The sequence below is a fragment of the Leucopleurus acutus genome (assembly GCF_964270905.1).
Source record: "Leucopleurus acutus genome assembly, chromosome: 5".
NCBI classification, from domain to species: Eukaryota; Metazoa; Chordata; class Mammalia; order Artiodactyla; family Delphinidae; genus Leucopleurus; species Leucopleurus acutus.
In genome coordinates this window covers 78,181,613-78,205,731 of record NC_139147.1, presented here as the reverse complement: position 1 = coordinate 78,205,731, position 24,119 = coordinate 78,181,613, and the positions used below count along the sequence as shown (strand labels likewise).

General features: G+C 40.5%; 1 protein-coding gene across 9 annotated transcripts in view; it reads left to right on the top strand.

The window, feature by feature from the left end:
- TP63 (tumor protein p63) overlaps window positions 1–23,769 on the top strand; it is a gene marked incomplete at both ends in the record, with an annotated part of 220,788 nt that extends 197,019 nt beyond the window's left edge. For 5 of the 9 annotated variants that reach the window (XM_082839095.1, XM_082839094.1, XM_082839096.1 and 2 more), the window contains 6 exons: window positions 1,740–1,822; window positions 4,772–4,908; window positions 16,245–16,402; window positions 18,599–18,743; window positions 20,050–20,143; window positions 23,473–23,769. In XM_082839095.1, the coding sequence (XP_082695221.1) occupies window positions 1,740–1,822; window positions 4,772–4,908; window positions 16,245–16,402; window positions 18,599–18,743; window positions 20,050–20,143; window positions 23,473–23,769 (914 nt within the window). Of the gene's footprint in view, window positions 1–1,739; window positions 1,823–4,771; window positions 4,909–10,869; window positions 10,985–16,244; window positions 16,403–18,598; window positions 18,744–20,049; window positions 20,144–23,472 lie in introns of those variants that run through there. The other 4 variants (XM_082839100.1, XM_082839099.1, XM_082839102.1 and 1 more) reach the window with 1 other exon arrangement.
- Window positions 23,770–24,119: the final 350 nt, after the last annotated feature.

Sequence of the window (24,119 nt, the reverse complement as noted above, 5' to 3'; positions counted from 1 at the left end):
GGTGTACACTATAGCTTTTCAAAAGCAAATCATCATGGTGAGCATTTCTTAGTCAGCAACGCTCCAAATATGACTGCCAAACCAGTAACGTCAGCATCACCTGGAAACTGGGTAGAAATGCAAATTCTTAGTTCCCAGACTTGCTGAATCAGAAATTCTGGGTGTGAGATCCAGGAACCTATGTTGTGTAAGACCTGCAGGTGATTCTGTTGCCAATTAAAGTTTGAGAAGCAGTATCTTAGCCTATTGGTATCCATTTACTTTTCTATTATTGAGCATGAGGGTTGAAAATGCCACCTGCCTTCCTCATGAGTCTGGGGGAATAGTGAGATTTAAGAACACATTTTATAAAGCACAGTCAGGGAAATATGCAGATCTGGGTTTCATTGAATCTTGATGTGTAGGACCCACTTGGGGCTTTAGTTACATCATTTATAGTGAGGCTAATGATTTAGGTCAGTTGTTTCCCAACTGGTCTCTTTAAGCAGTAAAAGCTTTTATTAAAGAAATATTTCAAAGAATGCAAAATGCAAAGCAGAGCTGCTGTAGCTGAAGAAGCAGGAGTCGGGGTGGGCTGTGGTTTCATGCTCCACTCACACCACCTCTTGCCCATGAGGTACACGTCCCCAGAGACCTTCAGGTAACAGAGGTTCTTCAGGTAACAAGCGTTTGAAAACCATTGATCCACACGAGCTACTAAAGCGTGACACATAATTCTAGAAGGTGTCTTGCATAAGCCTGATATCACTACAGCAAGTATTGTAAAGAACATCACACTATGAATTGTATCATGAAAAAGGTTTTAGTCTTTTTACTGATTATTCTGCAGAAGAAATAAAAATTTTTGTCGCATTTTACAGGACAACAGTGTTATAACAGCTGACCTCCATTAACTTCTGGCTGTTCAGTGTGATTTGCTTTTCCAGTTAGTCTCTTTTTCTCCCTAATTATTCCTCAAAAAATCATATGTATGGGATTTATATTATATATACCATATCAATAGTATATATAATATCCATAATTATATCTCCACCCTTATTTTCCTCTTGGGTCTGTCTGTTGGCCTAGCTCCGTACACTTCCCTGAGCACCTCAGTTACCAACAAATCAGTAATTTTCAGTAAGAACGATTATTTGAACTCTGGTAGGAGAATCCTCTCTATACCCTGGATCCTGGGTGTAGTTTCTACATTGTGGAAACCTTAGGGATTTATGAGATTAATTCACTCATTTTACCAAAGAGAAAACTGAGGTCCTGGAAAGAGAGACTGCTTATCAAAAGTTATGCGATGTACATACTGACATCGGAAGGGTAAACTCACAAGGCTGAATGCACTGGCAAGACAACTTCTATAGCATGCATTTACCTCCTTGGAAGATAAATGACCTGAAAAATAAAACACAAAACCAATGTATCTTCCTTTCCTGAACAGCTGTTCACAGACCCATGCCAGGAAGACACAAGGATTCCTGCAGCACTGCTTAAGCCAGAGGCCATTTCCCAGCCTCCCCGACCTCCCCCGGGGTTTTCTTTCATTTGTTTTCCCTCACCTTCCCTCCTCCCCGCTTCATTATTGCTAGGTTTACACCTAAGGTAAAAGCAATCATCACCAATTACTGGCTGCTTAGAACTAGAAATTCTAATCTCATAAGTGTTGCTCATGCTACTGTCTGTGTAATAAATGTATTTATTGCTTCAGAAATGTTCCCAGGATGAAACTTGCATTTTTCCTCCACCAGCTTTTCGTCAAAATACACATGGCATCCAGATGACATCCATCAAGAAACGAAGATCCCCAGATGATGAACTGCTATACTTACCGGTGAGTCTCCCTTGGGTATTCATGATCGCTTCATTTTCACCTTCTTTGAATGAGCGTTTACTCTGGGGTCATCTTTCGATTATCTGTGACAAGGAGAAGAGGGTGATGGAGACTAGTGAGATAAAACAGAGAATTTATTTTTTACAAAATTAGGAAATTACTCCTTCCCTCTACAGTTCTGGAACATATTAACAGTATGGGCTCTTCTGCTTACGGCTCACCCAGTCAAAGCTACCTTCCTAATAAAATTTTTCTTATGCCAATATTTAACATTAATTTGTACTTCATTATTTAAGAGGGATAAGATGATTTTAGACAGCATGGTCATACCAATTTAGGACTCAACTTTTGTCAGAAGGCATTCACAAAGTCGATAATACATGGTGAATTGCCTGGGATTTCTCTTAGGGAGTGCTATAAAGAAAGCCAAGTCAGGCAGACTCTTCAGTTATATGGGAATGGCCAGAGACTTGGCCCAGTTATTGTGTAGGAGCGTTTTTCATTCCTACAAGGAATATAAGCCCTCTCAAGGTCACCAAGGTGCCCCTTTTTAGGCCGTGGTTGTAGTTCATCGAATTCTTATTACCTTAGGTCTTTGCTATCTAGAGTGGCAGCGGAGTTTGGGTAACCAGTATATCTCTTGATGCCATCTACACTGACTTGCGACACAGACAAGCTAGGCCAGGAGATCTGACTGGGATTAACACTAAGCCACAGGTCTGGGTGTGCTGTGCTTGCTGCCCTTCCTTCTTCGGGCCCTGAAGGTCGGGTAAGGGAATTAGACTGCTTGCTGGCAGAATAATTAGACAGTGAGTTAGCTAAGATTCTCAGTGTCTTGTTTCTCAGGCTACATATGGAAACTGACATGTGAACTCTAAGTTAAACATTTTCCTGCTACACTAGATATTCCAAAAGACCTAGTATGTTTTCAGCTGATGAGATAGAAACCACTGGAAGAGCTGTTTTTCTCATGAAATTTCAGTTTGTACTCATGGAGGAGATACCCTGTATTCTGTTACATCTTATTTTTAGTGAAGAATTAGCCAAACTGAAATGTGTAAAGAAAAAAAAAAAAAAAACCTCTTAATTTACCATGAATTTGGTTGGTATTTGTTGAGTGGCAGTAATGTGAGACCCTGAGCACTTAGAGATCGGTAGGGTACAATTCTTACCTTCCAAGATCTTGCCTTCTAGTGAGGAGACAAATAGGCATAATGCAATGAAATCAGTGCTTCAGCAAAGCTAGGCATGACACTGTGGGAGCACATAGGAAGGATGGAAGAATCAGCCTAAAAGACTGAGGTCAGGAAAAGCTTCTCAAAGAGCATGATCCCAGAGCTGGGATTAGTAGGAGTTAACCCAACAAAAGGTAGAGAAAATCTTTCCATTTCTGAATTCTGACAAACTCTGCCTCTCATGCTCAGGGAGGAGACAGGTGATGTGCTAGGGTGCACAGGGTAAACGGACACTCACTCTCGGGGTCAGGCAAGTGCCCTTTGTTCTCCACTTGCCTGTCTCTAGTCCTGGTCCTGCTCAGACATTTTTGTTTGTTTGTTTGTTGACTGGGATTACTTTTTTTTTTTAACATTTTTATTGGAGTCTAATTGCTTTACAATGGTGTGTTAGTTTCTGCTTTATAACAAAGTGAATCAGTTATACATATACATATGTTCCCATATCTCTTCCCTCTTGCGTCTCCCTCCCTCCCACCCTCCCTATCCCAGCCCTCTAGGTGGTCACAAAGCACCGAGCTGATCTCCCTGTGCTATGTGGCTGCTTCCCACTAGCTATCTACCTTACGTTTGGTAGTGTATATATGTCCATGCCACTCTCTCACTTTGTCCCAGCTTACCCTTCCCCCTCCCCATGTCCTCAAGTCCATTCTCTACGTCTGTGTCTTTATTCCTGTCCTGCCCCTAGGTTCTTCAGAACCTTTTTTTTTTTTTTTTTAAGATTCCATATATGTGTGTTAGCATATGGTATTTGTTTTTCTCTTTCTAACTTATGTCACTCTGTATGACAGGCTCTGGGTCCATCTACCTCACTACAAATAACTCAATTTCATTTCTTTTTATGGCTGAGTGATATCCCATTGTATATATGTGCCACATCTTCTTTATTCATCTGTCAATGGACACTTAGGTTGCTTCCATGTCCTGGCTATTGTAAATAGCTGCTCAGACTTTTTAAAGCTTTTAAGAGACTCTCTTAAAGAAGGAAGCACATTTTACCTCCACTGAAAACTTGTGTTCTTCTAGAGGTAATTACAGTTAGTTCCAGTTATTTGTGGTACTTATGCTTTATAAAGTCACTGTGAACACTGTACTCGCAAATACTGAATCATTGCTCCTAGAGGAAATACAGGATTAGGTTCCTGTGAGCCTCTGGTCATGTTTTTAGTAACTGATCAATGCATTACCTTGTTTCATGTGTGTTTCTTATTTAATATATGCTGTTGATTCATTAACATTGAACTCACTGCCCATAGCACTATAACTCATGGCTGATCTAAGCTTATCTAACACATATTTTCTCCATAAGGCACATCACAGCCTTCTTGCACTTAGGAACATGAGATAGCATGGCAGCTGCCCTGGGGAACTATTTTAAATGGAAAAATCACCCACAAAAAGTGAAAAATGTGGCCCTGACTAGACCATGAGAAGGACACCTGTTTCTAGCATGAGAGCTGAAACAAAAAGGCGGAGCATCACTTTCTTCCCCCTCAGCTGGGAACTTGCACAATGGTTGAATCAGCTTTTCATCACTCTGCGCATGTCTGTGAATGACTGCAAAGCCTGCCAGTGTTGTTTTTCCTGTTACAAATAAATGTTAACAAGTAGGCGAATTCGTCCATGCAGAATCCACGAATAATGAGCATTGACTGTACTTCTGATAGTTCTACAGCTTTTCATTTTTTCTTCACTTTTCTTCTGCTCTTTGACATAGGTGAGGGGCCGTGAGACTTACGAAATGCTGCTGAAGATCAAAGAATCCCTGGAACTCATGCAGTACCTTCCTCAGCACACGATTGAAACATACAGGCAGCAGCAGCAACAGCAACACCAGCATTTACTTCAGAAACAGTGAGTGTGTCCCTGTGTCATTTTAGGAGATGTGAGTAAGATGACTGTTTATTCAGGTCAGCAACAGGGTGACGGTTGGGTGATGTAAAAGATGAGGTTGTGAGCAGAATATGGTAGGTTCAGATGGACTGGTGTGGGACACCTTTTTTCACTTCAACAATCTTCTGTGTTTCTTATAACCTTCCCTTTGAGAAGTTCCACCTTTGAAATTGAATACAAACCATTTCAAGTGAATTACAAAAAAGACTCACACTAACAGAATTAGTTTTCTTCTCTATGCCTCTGATCCAAGCACATCTATCAATAGTAGAACTTTGAGTACACACTCTATTCTAGTAATAATGTGTCTGTTTAAAAACATGTACTCTTCCTCATCTCGATAGACTATCTTGTCCCTCTCCTGGGATGCACACAATCCACTTTTGGGAAGACTGTTATAGAGACAGCACATAGGTTTTACTATAAGTGTCTTGAGTGCTGTGTTGAGGATTCAGAGTCCCAGTGCATGCTCATTTAGCAAACATCTGGATGCAGAAGGGCAAAGTGGCATCATATTGCCGTGTTTTAACATCCCCATTCTAGGTCTTCTTCCAGCGATACATGTTTACATCAATGAGGCCAGATTTTGCAACCATATTAGAATATACATACAACCTATTTACATGTTAATTTTTACCTAGATTCTTGGATCTTTGATTATGTTCATTGTTTTATGACTAACCTGAATAAAATAGCTCTTATAAAAGGAAGAGACTCCACTTATACTTACCCTTCTGTGGTTAAGAATAATCACTTGTTAGCTTAAAAACTATTGTGTCTGTACTGGAAGTATTGCCAGAGTATCTGCAGATAGATGTAAAATATAGACATTTGGGGCTCATTTTAGTAATTCAAGCATTTGACTTTATTCTTCAGGCAAAAAAAAATAAACCCAAACCATCTTGCCGAAGTCAAAGATTGTCTTTTACAAGAGAAATGTAAATGAGCAATAAATAGTGGATCTTTTCTCATATATTATTAGCTACTCTAGAGAGATACCTATGGAAAGTGTAATAAAAAGAGATTGCTTTTCTTTTTTAAATCAAAATAAATGTAGGTGAGAAGGTGGGACTGCATTTCTGATAGTCAGAAGGCATCCTCTGAGCCCATACCTACTGACTGTGAGGTATGGGGTGGGCAGCAGGGGAATAGAAAATAAGTATGCTCTCTCTTTAAAGGACTTCAGGCTCTTTGAGCATTTAAGACCTTTTTTGCCTGGAAGAGATCTCACCATTCACTTCTGGCACGAAAGTTTGCGAATCATAAATATAAGGTTTTAGAGTAAGGCTGACTGGAAAGTTGAATCAGGCAGTTCCTTGGGGACACAGGGTACTCCAAAGGAGAATTAGAATTCAAGGTACAGAATTCCCATTGCCAATCCTATATAGTCTTTAGGATATCCGATAGAAATATATATTAATACATTCAAGTGCAAAACTGATTTAGTTCTTATAAACTCATAAAAGAGGAATCAAAGAAATAGACTTGTAGCATCAATTACAAACCCAACGGGGATAAATGCCTTCTCCAAGATACGCATGTCACGGTATTAAGACATACTCTCAGATCGTCACCAGTTCACTCTGGAAATGTTTGGCTTAGCGAAAATGACCTCAGAAGAACTACTCCATAGCAGAACATGCTGAACTCGTTGCTTCGTGATTTCCTGCCTCTTTTTTAACAGGAAAAGTTCTGTCAGTATTAAATGGTGTGGTTTGAAAGGTCTGACCCTCTAGCACAGGGGTTGGCAAACTTTTTTTTCTGTAAAGCACCAGTAGTAAATATCTTAGGCTTTCTGGTCCATATATATGGTCTCTTGTAGCTCCCCAGTTCAGAAGCACAGCAGCAAACCACAGACAATATGTAAATAAATGAGAGCAGCTGTTACACTAAAGGTTTATTTTATGGACACTGAAGTTTGAATTTCATATAATTTTCACTTGTCATGAAACATTCTTCTTCTTTTGAATTTTTCCTACCGTGTAAAAATGTAAAAACCATTCTTAGTTTATGGGCCAGGTTTGGCCCATTCACTATAGTTTGCCAATCCTTCTTCTAGAAAAAAGAGTGGCCCCTTCATGGCTTCTTGATGTTCATAGTTTTTGATAGGAGTATCTGGAAGCTAATCTATATATTCTAAAGTAGAGAGGTATTAAAAGATTTTAGGAAGTTTTTTAAGGTGTCATCTCAGTATCTAACAAAACAACAGCAGTCTTTAGCAGAGGCTTCTCTTGTCTTTCTTCTGGCTGAAAAAGACATGCCCATCTAGACACAAAATATGGTTCATCATCAGCTAAGACTGGAATAGTTGACGTGACTCATGTAATAAGCTTTTTACTGAAGATCTGCTACGTGAAAGCAGTGAAAATAGAGATGAGGTAGATGAGGTTCCTGCCTTCCTATAGTTGACGGTTTGGTGGTGAATTCCTAACCAGAACACCTTTTGAATCTTAAGAAATCTCTGGAAGTTTATTCTCAGCATCATGTAAGTTCATAGGACAATTTTAAACAACTTGTGTAGATTATACAGTAGAAGGAATAGTTTTGTCATAGTTTTAGAGACTTTACAAGGCAAGATGATCTGTTTCAGTTGGAGACATGTGCATTTGTTTGTTTACATGGAGTACACGAGGATATATAGTCCCATGTCCCTGGATGATGAGTTATCCAGGGCTTAAAACTTATCTAGCCTAATTGGCTTGCATTGCTCTAAAGGGAAATTGTTTTATGTATAATTAATATTCCATAAAACAATCTATTTCATCAAAGAAGAAAATATATCTTAAAATTATTATTTTAAGAAGCTCAAAAGATTTTAGAGACATATTTTCACTTTTCTGCATGTGTGGTGGTCACAGATAAATAGCGAGGAATTTGTAGCCCCATAGTTTCCTGTGGTGTCCATTTATATGTATAATTGCATGTTTTTGAGTGCTTGTCTCACAGTGTATAAGAGCTAACTTCAGCTGTGATAACTTGTGCATGGAAATATAACAGACTGCAAAATGAACTCTTTGCAAAATATAGACATTTGGTCTAATTATGTCTTTGTTACATTATATATACATGGGTCTCCCTCCAATGATTGATATACATTTATATAAATTCTCCAGTTGCTGTATTCTTCAGCTCAGTTTTTTTCAGCTCTTTTATTTTTATACAAAGCTCCAAGAAAGAGCACGAATGATTAGACAAAGAAAACTGGAAATCTAATTCCTGGCAATCATTTGAAAAGAATACATCAGCTTGGAAAATGCCTATGATAGCCTGTGATTTCCTTTGCAAAAACTTAGTACCAATATTTTATGCTGGTAAGGAATCAAGTTTATGCTTTTCTTTATAGTAGAGTGAAAATTAATGGGAAGAGAATACACTCTGTACGAGGTAGCAATAAAATATTTTCAGTTTAATTGCTTCTATTCGTTCCTCACTATATGTTTTCTCGCTGCTTGCTTTTCATTTATGCATGGTTTTCCTTATTCAAAAATTCCTTCACAATTACCTTCATGATCATAGGCTTTCTGGAGGATAAATCTTACACTGAGTTTTTGTGAATGGAGTTGTTATAGCTATAAGTAGGCTTTATTCCATTTATAAGGAAATTTGATTTTAGTTGATTTGCTCACATTGGAATAAACATAGGGAGTTACGTTCATAGGAGCCAGAATCTAGTGAGAGGACAGATTGGACCCATTCTTGCCACTAGACTCCTTACCATCATATTTTCAAGGGACATTAACTCTTAAGACAGTTTTGCAGCAGCCACTTGAGACCTTTTTAGCAATCTTTTGACATGTGTACTTTTGACCAATACTATCTCTTGTTCATTTTTTTCTTCTGTAATTTACCGTCCTTCTTGGGTAAGATCTGATCTGAGAGCAGCATTACTTTGTTAAAATTTTACTTAGCCCAACTCTGGAGAATTATTTTTAAGTTTCTACAGGATAGATGTACTTTGATTTTAATACAAATGTATGACATCCTGAGGAGCTCTTAGTGTTTCCTTCTCCTTTATGATCACTTGATGATTGCAGCTTATTAGTATCCATGATAGGTCGGAGAATACTGGAGCAGAACAGGATCTTCAAGACTATAGTTCTAGCCCCGTTGTGCTATAGCTGGGGAAACTGAGGCCCAATGAACTACACCTGTGATTTCATAGCCAGTTCATAATAAATCTGAGACTAGAATCAGATCTGGAAGACATAGCTCTTTACAATATTCTGGGCTGCTTCATTAGTTAAGAAAGTCATAATAAGAAAACACAAAGCAAGCATTCATTCCCATTTTTCTGTCCCTGTATCAGGTAGTTGGTATTTACCCTTGTGGTTTCAGCGTAAAGTCCTATTTCTCTAAGCTCATCTGGCTACGATTTTCTTCAAGAATGTTGATAATTCTTCCTCAGATTCATGTATCTGAGAAAGAAGCAAGTAATATTTTCAGAATTATCAATGTAGAAGAAAGCAGAAGACACAAATCTTTCTCTCACTGACAGATATGACTAATACCGTATTTCTAAGTCTGACTTAGAAATTCTCCACACTTCCAGAATATTTGTTTGAAATTGCCAGTTTCATAGATTAAAAAAAAGGTAAATATGGGCAGTTTCATGGGGTTCAACCTTATAGGTCATGGCACTGCACAAGCCTTTACAGTTTACACAGTTAGTTTAGAACTTCACGAAAATGTTAGGAAGTTGTCAGGACAGAGATTTATTAGCTCTGAATTGGCAATGCAGAAAAACACCCTCAGATTAATTAAATTCAGATAGATTAAATCACTTTTCTAACTTCTCACATCTCATTGCAGAACTTGTCTCAATTCTAGTCTCAGTGTGTAATTCTCTGGTCCGGACATTTTTTTCATAAGTGAAGGATGATTTCTGCATGTTGTCTTATTCAATCCTTGGTCCAAGAGAAGCCCCAAGATGTAATATCCACACGAGAAGTCGAAGCCATTGTTCTTTAGTTGGTAATAAATTGCTTCCCTACTAATTTGTATTCTGGCATCTTCTTTAAGATGATCCCAATTCTTGCTGGTGAGATGGCTTACTAAACCTCAGCACTGAACAAGTGAAAATTGCTTTGTTCCTTTGCAAGGAGTAAGCATATGTGATTCAAAAGCCATCCGGGCAGTAATTCCCAAACAGTTCATGGGGTTGCACAACCCTTAGGAAAATAAGAGGATTTGTTCCTGGCATCCTTGTGTCATAATTGATTTCTTCATTATGCAAAAGTTGCTTTCGTGAGTTTGATATGTGCATTTCTAGGCCAAGTTTGTGACTGAAAGGATTAGGATATTTATCCATCACAATCTGGGCACATGCAAAATGCTCATTAGTAGTTCTTTACAAAGGCATGATGACACAGCCCCCAGACTGATAAGATCATATTTCTTCATACTTCAGAGTTAAGCTAGACAGGAACAGTAATGAGGTATCATAATTGGGAAGATGACATTTTACAAAAGATTGAAGTTACTTCTTGTCTCTGCATTCCTTTTTGCAATTAATTGAGTCCAATATGCCAAGCGCCATGCTAAGCATCTTGACCTACCTTGTCTCAGTAGTCCTCAACTAAGTAAATTGTGGAACTTCTTAAAAGTGTATGTATGCCTGGGTCCCAGCCTGGTCTCAGAAAGGATCCTGGAAAATGCATTTTTTAAAAGTTCCACAGGTGATTCTAATAGTTCTAGATAGCTACCATTGCCTTCTCTCATTTCTTCTTCATAAAAGTCTTGGGAAGTCATCTCTGAGTGATCTTAAAGGAAGGTAAAGAGGAAGGAACAAAAATAGCCGCGCGGCATTCTGTTCTGACTATACTATGATCATGAAGGTAGAAGGATGTGTTTCTGTATTCAGTTGATTTGAATATATGAAGTCCTAAGCCTTCATCTTTTCTTTTCTCTGGTTCCTCTCTGCAGTCTCCTTTCAGCCTGCTTCAGGAATGAGCTTGTGGAGCCCCGGAGAGAAAGCCCGAGGCAATCTGACGTCTTCTTTAGACATTCCAGCCCCCCAAACCGATCAGTGTACCCATAGAGCCCCATCTCTGTATTTTGAGCGTATGTGTTTGTTGTGTTTCCGTGTGTGTGTGTGTGTGTGTGTGTGTGTGTGTGTGTGTGTGTATGTGTGTGTGTGTATCAAGCCCTCGTAGCCAGGACTTGAAGACACTTTGGCTCAGAGACCCAACTGCTCAAAGGCATACAGCCACTAGTAAGAAAATCTTTGAAGGGACTCAAAACTGTACAAGAAAGGACATTTTCTGCAGATTCTGTATCCTTAGATCTAGCATTGGTCCATCAGGAACCCCTGTGTCTGTCTGTGAGCTTTTGTGTTGTTTCTTGGGAGGGAGGAGCTCAGGTTGGGAAGAGGGGCATTACGATGTTTATTGGAACCCTTTTCTGTTACCTTCTGTTGTGTTTCTAAAACTCATGAAGAAGCTTTTGAGCAGGTCTCAAACTTAAGATGTCTTTTTAAGAAAAGGAGAAAACAAGGTTGTTATTGTCTAGGCAGAAGTAAACTGTAGGTGACTGAGAGACTCAGGCCCTTTTAATGCTGGTCATGCAATGATACTGCAAATAGTAACAAGCTAAGGTGTCAAGTGTACTGCTGGACAGAGAGGTAATAACTACCATGAGTAGCCACTGCGGGGAATGATTTTTTCTTCTTTTTGAGAACTTGCATTACCAGTATCCTCCCCTCATATGTAGTAAAAAGCTCATTAATTCTGTGTCAGGTCCTGCCACTGCCACCCCATGTCAGCATCTGATGTGATAGTCTTCCTTGCTTTTGGAAACCCTCCAAAATTTGTGTTTGGACCCCAAGGCAGGTAAACCTCTTTTGTCATTTTAAGAGGAGGGTAAAACTACCCCAGTAATATTCTTTCAGGCAGTCATATATCATTCTTCCGTGTCCACCATGGAATTCAAAGTCCTCTCACCAAATCTATAATTAACTCCTTTGATTGGAGTGCCATAAAATCAGCCATATCACTGACACTGTTCAAATTACCGTGTCCAGGACACTTACGCTTTGTTTAAGTGATGTCCAAGCAGACACGTTTTTAAATCAACACTCCTGGCCTAAGAATTAAAGACAGGAAGAGTAGATAATTTTTCTTTTTTGGTTCAAAGACTTTAGAGAATCTATTTCCATTTTAAATCATATTTTAAAGTAATAGTATAAAGACTTAAAAAATCTGCTCCCCACACCAGGTCACCAGCTCTTTATTCTTTGTCACCACAGCAATGATTTCTTGTTATTGAGGCTGTTGCTTTATGGATGTGTGATTTTAATTTTCAATAAACTTTTGCATCTTGGTTTATCTCGCAGTTTTTCTTTTCTGTCTCTTTTGCTTTTTGAAATTCCTTAAATGCTAGAATATTTTCATTTAAGTGCCTGAAGTACCATGTGTAAGTCTAAAGAACAAGAATAGGTCACTTTGGTTCTGTCTACACTATTGTCATAGTTGGTGTTTTTATTTAAGATACTCTGTATCAAGGTCATCAGTCCTAAAAGTAAATTTCAATGCCCATGCTAACTTGAAAATTTATTTTAGCCCTGTGCATGTTTAATTTCATCATAAAGAGCTAGGCACTATAGCATCATTTGTTCACATCTCTGAATAAGCCTTGAGTTATATCTTCAGTTGCCAAGTTCACTAGAAGAAATTTAAATCAAATTCCAGTTTATTAAATAAATTGGCTTCTGTGACACTGGTGTTAGGAAATATCCAGTGGAACCTGTTGTGCACAGGTTTTAAAAAAAATTACAATACGTTCTGATCTTTGAGTAACAAGTTTTAAAAACTTCATAAACCACCATTCTAAATAAAACTAATATAGTCACTTAGAAAAATACTTAAGGAAAACAAGAAAAATACTTAAGAAAAAACATGTTTATGTTTTAGATAAAAGTATAATAGTAAAATCAGATGATCCTGTTACATTGGCACCGTTTTCAATTAATCTAAAAACTTTCTAATCCTTTTTAAGGAATTCACAAATTCCTTAAAGGGTTAGTATGTTTAATTTTTTAATGTTTGTTTTTTCTTCTGGAAGTTTTTTTTCCCTTTCTCCCTATTTTTATGGAAGTTTTTAATGTGTTTATAGTGATGTTTATATAAATGCATACATTTGAACTGATAGAAAATATTTTATAATTACAGTTGATTTAGCTGGAGAATAAATGCTGCCTTTCGTCTTTAGAAGCAAGATTCCTCAGCTAGAGAGAAAATTTACATGTGGGGAGGTACTGGGCAAAATTTCGAGGAGGAACAATTCCTTTTCTCATGTTCATGTCTTCCATTTTTCTGACCTGCCCCATATCCACGGTGTTTTGCTCTACCCCCAATATCCCTTTCCCTTCTCGGATCCCGCCATGCAAAAGTGGTTTGGTAAAATAGATTCACCCTGATGTATTGCCAGATTCCACTAGAGAGTTGCTTTTTCATTAGCAATGGAAGATTTAAGGCCAAAGAAGGAATCCTTTGGTGGAATTCTAGGACAAATTGTAGGACAATGTCCAGGGCACTTACATAATCTCATTTAATCTTCATAGCAAGTCTTCTGGAGTGAGTGTAATGCCTGTTCTACAGATTAAGTAAATGAGACTCCAGAGACCTATATAATACCCAAAGTCACTTAATCGATTTGTGTCAGATCGAGAATGTGAACTCTAATATTTCGATTGGCTCCAAAATTTATGTTCCTTCTTCGTTTCTCTATGGTTTGTGACCTACCTTCCTCAACAATAATTTAAGTGGCTTAAAATAAATGAACTAATAAAATGGTCAAAAATAAAGACCACCAAGAACAGGAGAAAGGAATTGTAACAGGACTTGGAAGAAGGCGTTCACTATAATTGAGGGTCCAGGGAGAATTCATAGCTCTTAAATACATTTTTACTTTCCTAGTGGTGGGCATTAATGGTTCAAGCAACGCTTCCATTAGCTCTTGCTGTACATTTGACTGATTTGCGAGGATGGGAGAGAGATGTAGACATTTCTTTAGGTTACAGAGGACCAACCTGCCTCTGGAGTCTGGGTAACCTGGCATCTTTGTTACTTTGTGGTGGGCAAAGGTAGAGGAAGAAGCACCTAGCAAAGCTTCTCTTGATCACCTTGCCCTGAACGTTCTTGCCCTTTGATATGGACTTACAGAGGTTCCTAGGTGTATTCAAATGTGCTGACTCTTACGCAAGGCTTCTACACAGGGATGGAGTGGGTTTGAGGATAGCTGGGTCTCCCTTTACTATATCCCTTGCTCCCTGTTCCATCTTGGTCTCCTATTTCCTCTTACTACTTCACCCACTTCTTGATGTAACCTACTGCACTCCACTGTCTTACTTCTGGGAAGGTGTCACAGAATGAAAGGAAAAACTCTTGGACTAGGAGCCAAGAGACCTCTCAGCCCATCATTTAACAATGTGTGACTTAGGCACATTTTTTCTCAGAATCTTATATTTACCCATCTGTACAACAGGCATAATCATTTCTGCCCATCCCTACCCTGCCATCCCATGTCCTCCTCCACGAGATGTGAGACTCATTTGGAAAATGGATGAAGGAGAGCTTGGTAACCTGAAGAATCTAACAGTTGGGAGAGTTTATTATATAAACACCCATTTATACAACATGGATCTAAACCTGTCTTCTTGAGAAGGGCTAAAGTGAGAAATCAATACCCTCCTACATTAAGACAGTGATTCTAAAATGCAGCTGAATTGTCAATTGCACATTGTCATGTTCATTTATGCAAATATAGCATAGTGTTTGAATTCCTCTAGCTGTGGCTCTTCAGTGATGTGGAATGGAGGCTTCCCTGTTTTGTGTAATTATGAAGAATGCAGAGCTTTGAAGTCCAAGCCTAGCACGACTGTAGCACTCAGGTGTTAGAGCCACTTGTTATTTTTTCAAACATTATACCATGTTTGTTTGGAACTTGGATTCATTTACAGAGCCTCCTAAATCTGATACACATACACACACACAAGCAAATAAAACTCAAAGAAACACTTCTCTTCTCTTCTCTAATAAAAATACGGCTGCAGGAGGGAGGAGACAAATAGGAACAAAATAATACCTTTTATTTGAGGAGTGTAAACGGGGAGGTTTTCCCCTTTTACATGCTCAGCCCAATCTTCATTCTCTGGTCACAATAATGACTCACTGTAAATGCCTGACAGTGTGTACAGTTCTTCCTCATCTTGTCTTTTTGGTTCTCACCATAGCCCTACAAGGTAGGTTGGATTGTTATCCCAATGTATCCACTACTCTATGAGCTTCTCCGAGATGGGACCATTTCTTATTAGTTTTCCCACCTCTAGCGTCTAACTCATGCAGTAAGTGTATATATTTTAAGTTTTTATATATTTTAGTTTTCTGATGAGGGATATTTACTGGCTTGCACAGGGACCTATAGCTTTCTAACATATGCTGGAGGGAGACTTAAACGTTGTTTATCTGACTCTGTATCCTTCCCCGATTCTAGATATCACTAGTTCTATATTCAAGGGAAAAGTCAGGCATGGCAGTTGAATAGGGAATGTTGTATGTAATATAATACATAGTATGACAAACCAATTCTAGTAAATTTACAAACTGAAGTAATGCCGAATGGAACACTGTTTGTTTTTTTTCTTTGTCTCTCAAGAGACTTGTGGAAACTTAACAGAACAGGTGTTTGGACTCCTGGGTTCCCCTTGTGTAGAGAGGCTGTTGACGTTCCGATGGGTTCCCTCATGGCCCATGAACAGCTAAGCTGAGAAAGCGTGTTTCCGTGTTGAGGCCTCTGCATGATGGCAGGTCGTGCTACCAAATGCCCTGTTTGACTGGCTTTGTGGTTATTTTCTGTATATGCCCAAATGGCCTAGGAAGCTAGAGGTGAAACGCCTCAGCTGCAATTTAGCATGGCGTCTCCATGTCTTTCATAAGCCTTTGGGTCTTCACTCAGTTCTTTTCCCTTATTGATTTTCACGTTGAAAGGGATGGAGAAAACAATAGAGGGAAAAAGAAGATGCAATGATTTCCCGTCTCACAAAGGAGATGCTTTAGGAAGATATTCAGCTTTGTCCTCTACTCATGTAGGAAACACACGATCTGATGATAGCCTTGTGATCCCTGCCAAGGTAGGAGAGATTCTCAGATAGAAGCACAAATAAGTTCCTGTCATTGTTCTGGAGGAATATTTTGGCAAGTGTACAGTTAAGGCTATGTTTTAATATGAGATCTGTTGGAAATGACCAGTCCCCACTCTTCAGCGTCCTGTGCTCACCATCCTTCCCGTGTTTGTGTTCCCAGGACCTCGATGCAGTCTCAGTCTTCCTACGGTAACAGCTCCCCACCTCTGAACAAAATGAACAGCATGAACAAGCTGCCTTCCGTGAGCCAGCTTATCAACCCTCAGCAGCGCAACACCCTCACTCCCACCACCATCCCTGATGGCATGGGAGCCAACAGTAAGAGCATCTCCCGTTAGCTGCAGCTGGAGGACCCATAGGGCTAGTGTAGGGGAAGACTTTGCTCTGGGATGGGGGGAAGGCTTGCTCTGAAGCTACGTGAGAGGCACAGTAGACAGGACAGATCCAAGTTGAGTGGCTTAAATTTCTCACGGTGAACTTTTTCTCACTTTTAAGATGTATGGTTCATTACAAAGCACACTGGTAGAGACAGAGAAGGCTGTTCCTTTAGTAGGGATAAGGATCTCTGTGAAAAAGAACAATCCACTTCCTACCAACCTGGATGGGGACCCACCTTCTACATTCTTTGAGATAGTCAAAAGGAAATATGTCCAACTTGTGGGAAGTAGCATAGTGTGGTGGACTTAAAATCTAGAGAAATAGATCCTAGTCTGGACTCTATTGCAGCATTAGCTGCATAACTCTGGACGAGTCACCTCTCTGCTCTAATGCTCAGTTTTCCATTCATAAAATTATCACTCTGCACAGTTAACAAGTTTATGTGTCTGTGGCCCTACACTTTTGGGCTTCTCAACTCATCTATTCCATCCTATACACAGTTATTAAGGAATTGACATAGGGAAAGGAGTCTCCCTTTTATTTATTCACACACAGATTCCTCATATCAACTAAGTATGACTATAAGAGACAATGTGAGAATCGGGCCTCAACATGGGTGATGATTGGTGCATAGCTTTTCTGTAAATATAATTAGCTTGTCCACTAGAACTTAACCTAGCAGAGTGGATACCCAAACTTGAAAGGAAAAAAAGATGGTAAAAATGCAGAAGGGATGAAAAAGCCTAAATACTGTCCATGTATCCTGTAATCACCCTCATAAAACAGTGCCTCAGTCTTGTCCTAGAAATTGTTCAGTATTTTGATCAAGGCTTTAAACTTGCATTTCACTGTTGCCTTGAAGAGACTGGGTTTTTCTTAAAGAAGTTAAGGGAGGCTAAGATTATGACTCTTTCTGGTTCTGATAGCACATGTTTAGATTTTAATGAGATAAGAGATATATGAGGTTTGGTTACCTGGTATGACAACGAAGACATTAGAGCCAGACTGCTCTCTCACTAGTGACGAATACATCCTAAGACTCTAAACCTGACCCTTTGGCAGGTCTGCTGCTTCGAGAGTAAAAGGAAAAGGAACCATTTATTTTTTGCTTTCTTTCTGGTGACGTCTTAGAGTCCTCAGCTTTTTCTTGAGATGACAAAATAGTGGTAGTGGTAATGATCCTTCACATTTGCGTTACAGTTTACTTAGTTTTTCTTATTTATGCTTCATAATTTTCCTCTAATGGCATCAGGAAAGTCAGAGGGAAACCGATAAGACATGCTAGGCCTATGCTCTTTAGCTGGGTAGTTGGTGGCTGAGGCCTTTCCCCTTTGGCACACTACTGTTCACTGAAGTAGAGGCAAATTACATTCATCTTTTTGTAGATATGTTATTTCGCTCCTTTTTTTTTTTTTTTTACCTGAAGACAAAATTTGTTTCATAAATATTATTGGTATTGAGCTTTTCTTCTCTATAAGTGAATGTTTACAGTTTATGGTTTAGTAAGAAACCAATCCAAGTTGGTAGTGTTCCCAAATATAATCCTGAAATGGACCAGAAAAAAGAGCTGGGGTCTTTCATTGCATCCTTCCTTATGAGGCATTTGGTTCCCTACAAATATTGCAATAAATCCTCCCATTCCCAAACCAATATTCCAAAGGTCCCTCTCTCATTCAAAGGTTTGTTCACTTAAGTTTTCTGAGCATCTGCTCTGTGCCAGGCACTGTGCTCGGGTCTGTGGGGACCCAGATGTGCATAAGGTCTAATCTCCATGCTTCAGGAGACTAGCCTAGTGAGGGAGACAGAAATATAACCCATGAAGACAAATACAAGAAGGACTGTATTAACACCAGGAGCAGCAAGCAATTGGGACAGAGCATTAGAAGTAGAGAACAAAGTGGGAAGAGGTCGTCCTAAGAGAATGTACCAAGGTCAAGAAGTAGGTAATTAGTTTGGAGTTTGGTGACTATTCTGTTCAATGAGATGTAGGGTGCTTAAAGGGGTGTAGTGATAAGACTGAAAAGGAAGGCTGGTAGATTAGGCCCTTGGTAACATTAAGCCAGGCGAGATGGACCACTGGGATGCTGGTATGTGATGACGGCGGTAACCCTCTCTGTTCCTCCTGCTTCTGTTCAGTTCCTATGATGGGCACCCACATGCCAATGGCTGGAGACATGAATGGACTCAGCCCCACCCAGGCCCTCCCTCCCCCTCTCTCCATGCCATCCACCTCCCACTGCACCCCCCCACCTCCGTACCCCACAGATTGCAGCCTTGTCAGGTGAGTCCACAGCATGTGCCCCTGGGGGTCTGTCCTAAGCATCTCTGGGTGGTGGAGGGTGGACACCGTCAAAGTTAATAGCACAGTTGGAAAGAAAGCAAAGCAGCCCAGTGGTGGAAGTTCAGCCACTGTTATCTCTGATCTATGGAGTCATCAGCAGCGTTTAATCAAAGTAAACCACAACAGTCAGCATGGGAAAAAGTGAAAATGTGAGTTGATAGGCATATAATTTTTCATGCCTGTTTCCCCCATCTTCACTTACTCCCCCCCCCCATCACATTTTTACAGTAAGCTGTGGCCTTCAAATTGGTGCTCAGGGCTGGGGTTCCCAAATGGGCACTCAACTTGCTATCTCGCTCCCTTTCCTGCTCTCTAGGCCTCACAGCTCTCAGCCACCATGGGATCATTATTTTGGAGTTGGATGTCCATAAAAAAGTTGGAATGTTAGTAAAAATGACAGGGACTTTCAAGAACCTGATGGCCTCTTTTGCTTTGTCGTATGGGAACTGGGGACATTCCAGGAAAGGGAGTTCAGATAGCCAGAAGAAAGAAAGGCATGAAGTCTGGAAAATTCTGTTTCCAGCAGAGGCAAGCATCGGTGCCCAAATCTCATGCCTAGTGCCCTGCTTCGTGTGCAGAATGATTTTTTCATTTGGCTGCTGGAATAATATGTGTTGGTTCCCATGTGATGGATGCAACAGTACTAGCAGTGGCAGAGAGATGGCAAAGTGCATGGCTCAGCATCCAGCATCTGGCTCTGGGACGGTGGTGGCATCACCGATCTGAGACCAGAGCTGGAAAGGAGCGGGTCTGTATTTTGATGAGGACACCAAGGAAAAAGCATGAGTGACTTCACAGTAGAGTGGCCTACAGTTTTTTCTTAGCCACATAAGCCATTCTCAGAAACCCCAGATATAAACAATTGAAGGAGAGGTGCTCTTTTTGAAGTGAAGAGCTAGGAGGCAAGAGGGCTGGAAACCTGAGCACTGGACTCCTTCCTTTCACCCCCTGCAATGGCTCCTAAGACACTGATATGGAACCCCTAGAATTCCACCAGTCACCATTTGAAAATCTCTGCTCTGCAGGCGTCTTTAAACAGTTGATTTTAATTTTAGAGACCTAAAGTTTGTGTCCCTAATCATCCCCAGACCTCCAATCCAAGGCCCCACATATATTTTATCTGCCCCTAATCTCTTATGTAGGGCATCCCAGGGCAAAATGTTGGGTTTTCCTTTATCTTGCCAATGCAGTTGGGGTGAACTTTCTTTTTCTGTTTCCTCCTTCCTCTTCCCTCCTCCCTCTGCAGTTTCTTAGCGAGGTTGGGCTGTTCATCATGTCTGGACTATTTCACGACCCAGGGGCTGACTACCATCTATCAGATTGAGCATTACTCCATGGATGTAAGTAACCGTTAGACTTTTCTCTTGAGTTTTATTCCTTAAGTTCCTCCCTCTGGTGACATTCACCTTGTAGTTGAATCCCCTGTGTTTTTTGTCCTACCCCCAGTCCTCAGTTTTGCTGGGACCCATAACCATATTAGAAAGATTCCCTGGCCTCCGCCTCTACATATGAGAAGCTCAGGATCAGTGGTCCTCAGCTTCTCTGATCAGTCAGCAGTTGTCTGTTGTGTGCATACTATATGCAGAGTGGGAGTGAGATCTGATTCCCACCTTCAAGGAATGTATGATCTCTAAAGAATTCAGAGCACTTTTTGGTTGTTCTCATTAATTGGTGTCAGACCCCAGGGAGGATAGCAGGAATCAGGTGATGTTATTCTCACTTTAAAACATGGAGAGACGACAGTATGGTCATTTACCATGATGGGTTGATGACAGAACCAGGAACAGAACCCTGAGATGTAAGCTTCCAGTCTTTAACTCTATTGATTGGCCTTTTCTGCCTTTCTTTAAAATAGGATGTCACAGAGGATTGAGCTGTGCCTCTCGATTAGAACCATATGTTCATTCCTGGTCAATTCTACCAGAATAGGGCCCAGCCATCCCTGATCACTGGGAAAGATCACTGGTCATGGGTTCGAGTCCCAACTATGCTTCTTAGTGGTAATGAGAACTCGGGGTTATCACTTTGCTTCTCTGGGCCTCAGTTAATCCAATTAGGTTCAAAATCATTGCCTTCTGGCTCTGATAGTCCTGGAAGCAAGCTGGATAGGAGGGGACATTTTCTTGCTTCCTACAGCACTTCTTGAACTACTGTTCACGTGGGTGGGAGCTCATTTTCTGGTTTACAACAATCTGGTTTTCCTCCCAGGCTGCTCTTTATACTGCTGTCTTTGGGGTTCGCTATCCTCCTTTCTAGCTTCCAGAGGGCCCTTTGGGCTGGTGGAAGAAGATATTCTCTGTCTCTGCTGCCGCTTCTGTAATTGGGACCTCTTTTTGCCCCCCACCCCCCCTTGAGCACCGATGCTAGAGATGTCCCTGCAAGCGTGAGAACACCTCTGCCCTCTGGTGACAAGTATATGCTGTGCTGCCCCTATGCCCGCCCCTCTCCACTCCCTCAATCACCCCTGGCTGCTGCTCCCTGAGGGAAGAAATTATAAGTAAAAGCTATAGAGAAAGCTTTAGGAGTACGTTCCGACAAGTTTCAGGGAACTTTACAGTGATGTCCATCCATTGAAGGCAGTTTGACACAAGACAGTGTGTTGCCCTGTGTCTGAGAGCCTTACATGATGGAACAGGAAATTTGTCCCTTCCCTATATTTTTAAAGTTTTACCTTCAACTGGCTCACTGTCCCCACTGGGGAGTATGTCGGGGTGCCCCTTTGGCTGCTAGGATCTGCTGATGCTCTCCACAAATCTCTCTCTGCTGGTGTTGGCTAGGTCCTGGGCCAGGCTCTGGGCCACAGCTTTCTCACCTGTCAGTATAAGTTAAAATCTATCCAGAGAGTAATGCAGATTAATGGAGCCTAGTGTACAGAGAGTTTTGGACTTACTGGGAGTTTCAGAAGCATAAAGAGCTATGCTCTCTTATCTATTTGTGGAATAACTTCTTTATACTGTATACTTTTTAAAAAAAATTTTATTGGAGTATAGTTGATTTACACTGTTGTGTTAGTTTTGGGTATACAACAAAAGTGAACCAGTTTTACATATACATATATCCACTCTTTTTTTTTTATTCTTTTCCCATATAGGCCACTACAGAGTATTGAGTAGAGCTCCCTGTGCCGTACAGTAGGTTCTTGTTAGTTATCTATTTTATATAGACTAGTGTGGAAACATTGTCCATTTATTTCTTGTTTCCTTGGCTTCTTAGTCATTCATGCCCCCGGTGGCTTGGCTGCCAGACCCTGCCGAGAGCAAGTGCAATAGCTAAGGGATCGGGCCGTGGGAGGCTTTCTGCGCCATTTGTACTGTATGTACAAATTGGACTACCCACACTGCACATGAAATTGGACTACCCACACTACACATTTCCAAATTAGGAAATATTGGGAGGCTATCTAATTTCCGCATCCTCACTTCAGCTTCCTCCTGCTCATTACTGGAAGTGGACACCTCCTTTTCTTCTTGTCTCTCAACACCAGTCTCATACTTCACATACCTCCCTGGAAAAGGAATATGGTTAAATTTTGGAGGTGTTATAAGTATTCCCTCTAAGATGCAAGGATGGGTTAATCATGGTATAACATAGTAATAATGCAGATGATTAAGATTTACATAGTGTGCTTTATAATTTGCAAAATACTTTCATATCCACATCTGCCTATGAGTCCACAGTATGTGTTGACCTAAAAAGGAATTGCATCCCATTTTACCAAGGAGGAAACTGAGGCCAGTAGAAAATAAGTGACTTAATGAAGGTCTAGAGCCAGTGAGTGACAGAATAAGAACTTCTGTCGAGGTCTTCTGACTCTAAGCACAATGTTCTTTCTACCTACCATACTGCTCCATAAAAAACGCGAGCCAACACTAAAACAAGCTAATGAGGAGCTAGTGCAGGTAAACAGAGATGCTACCCCAGTTAGTTAAGATCAACCATCTTTGTAATGCCTTCTACCCCCATCCACAGAACATGGACACGTACTCTGTATTTTGATACCCTGATTTATTCAAATACCAAGAGACCTTTTGGCCATTAAGGCAGTTTTAGGCTCAGAGGCGGTCCTGAATCCACAGTTCATTCACTTAATTGTGTCACTTTAGAATTATCAACCTCTCTGACCTTCAGCTTTTCTGTCTATAAAATAGGTGGAATAATTTCTACCGCTAATCTTAGCATTAAATGAGATCATGAATAAAAAATAATTAGTTCAACCTCTGGCATGTCGAAAGTGTTCAATATCTGTTAGTAATCTTTTGTTCCCGTCTCCTCATTTGAGAAGTGGTGGCATTCCATTAATATCTTCCTTCCAGTGATTAGAGCGAGGTAGATTTGAGAGTGGGAAGTTTCCTTTATCTGATGTTTTTGTTTGGGGATTTGTGTTCTCTGATCTAAATATTACCTCTGTTTTACCACTGAAGAAACTGAGACCAATAGAGAATAAGTAAAATGCTACCTACAAGAAGAGATGGGACCTCAAGCCTGTATATCTGTGCTTGGTTACCTATATGCCAAAGATTAATAAAGAGCTAATTTTATTTTCCAATTTAGAGTTCAGTAAATGCAGGTCAGTTAAAGCCCAGCATTGGGGAATGACAGAATGGTGTGGACTAAATGTCAGTTTGTCTCTTTGTCTTAATTCTTCCTGGTTTGCTTCCCTATTGCACAGGATTTGGCAAGTCTAAAAATCCCTGAGCAATTCCGACATGCCATCTGGAAAGGCATCCTGGACCACCGGCAGCTCCACGACTTCTCGTCCCCTCCCCACCTCCTGCGGACCCCAAGTGGTACCTCCACAGTCAGTGTGGGCTCCAGTGAGACCCGGGGCGAGCGTGTAATTGACGCTGTGCGCTTCACCCTCCGCCAGACCATCTCCTTCCCACCCCGCGATGAGTGGAATGACTTCAACTTTGACATGGATGCTCGTCGCAACAAGCAGCAGCGCATCAAAGAGGAGGGGGAGTGAGATGAGCATTGCGGTTCGAGCTCTTTCTGTCTTCCCACCCGCTAGCCCCACCACTGTTTGACCAGCCAAGCATTCTCCCTAGCTCCTCTCCTTCCTCTTTTCAGTCAGGTTTCTTAAGGGAAGGAGAAGGAAGAGGCTACATTTTACCTAATGTACAACCTGGCATCTGATTCTGATTCTGGCTTTAAGCCTTCAGATCTCTTGCTTGCAGGACTGAAATTGCCGTGGCTAGGTAGAAGTGAGCAAAAAAGCAGTGGGTGTCTCCTTAAGCTGCAGAGGTCTCTCCTTGACTTTTATAAAGCATTTTCACCCTTATAGTCTAAGACTATATATATAAATATATAAATATA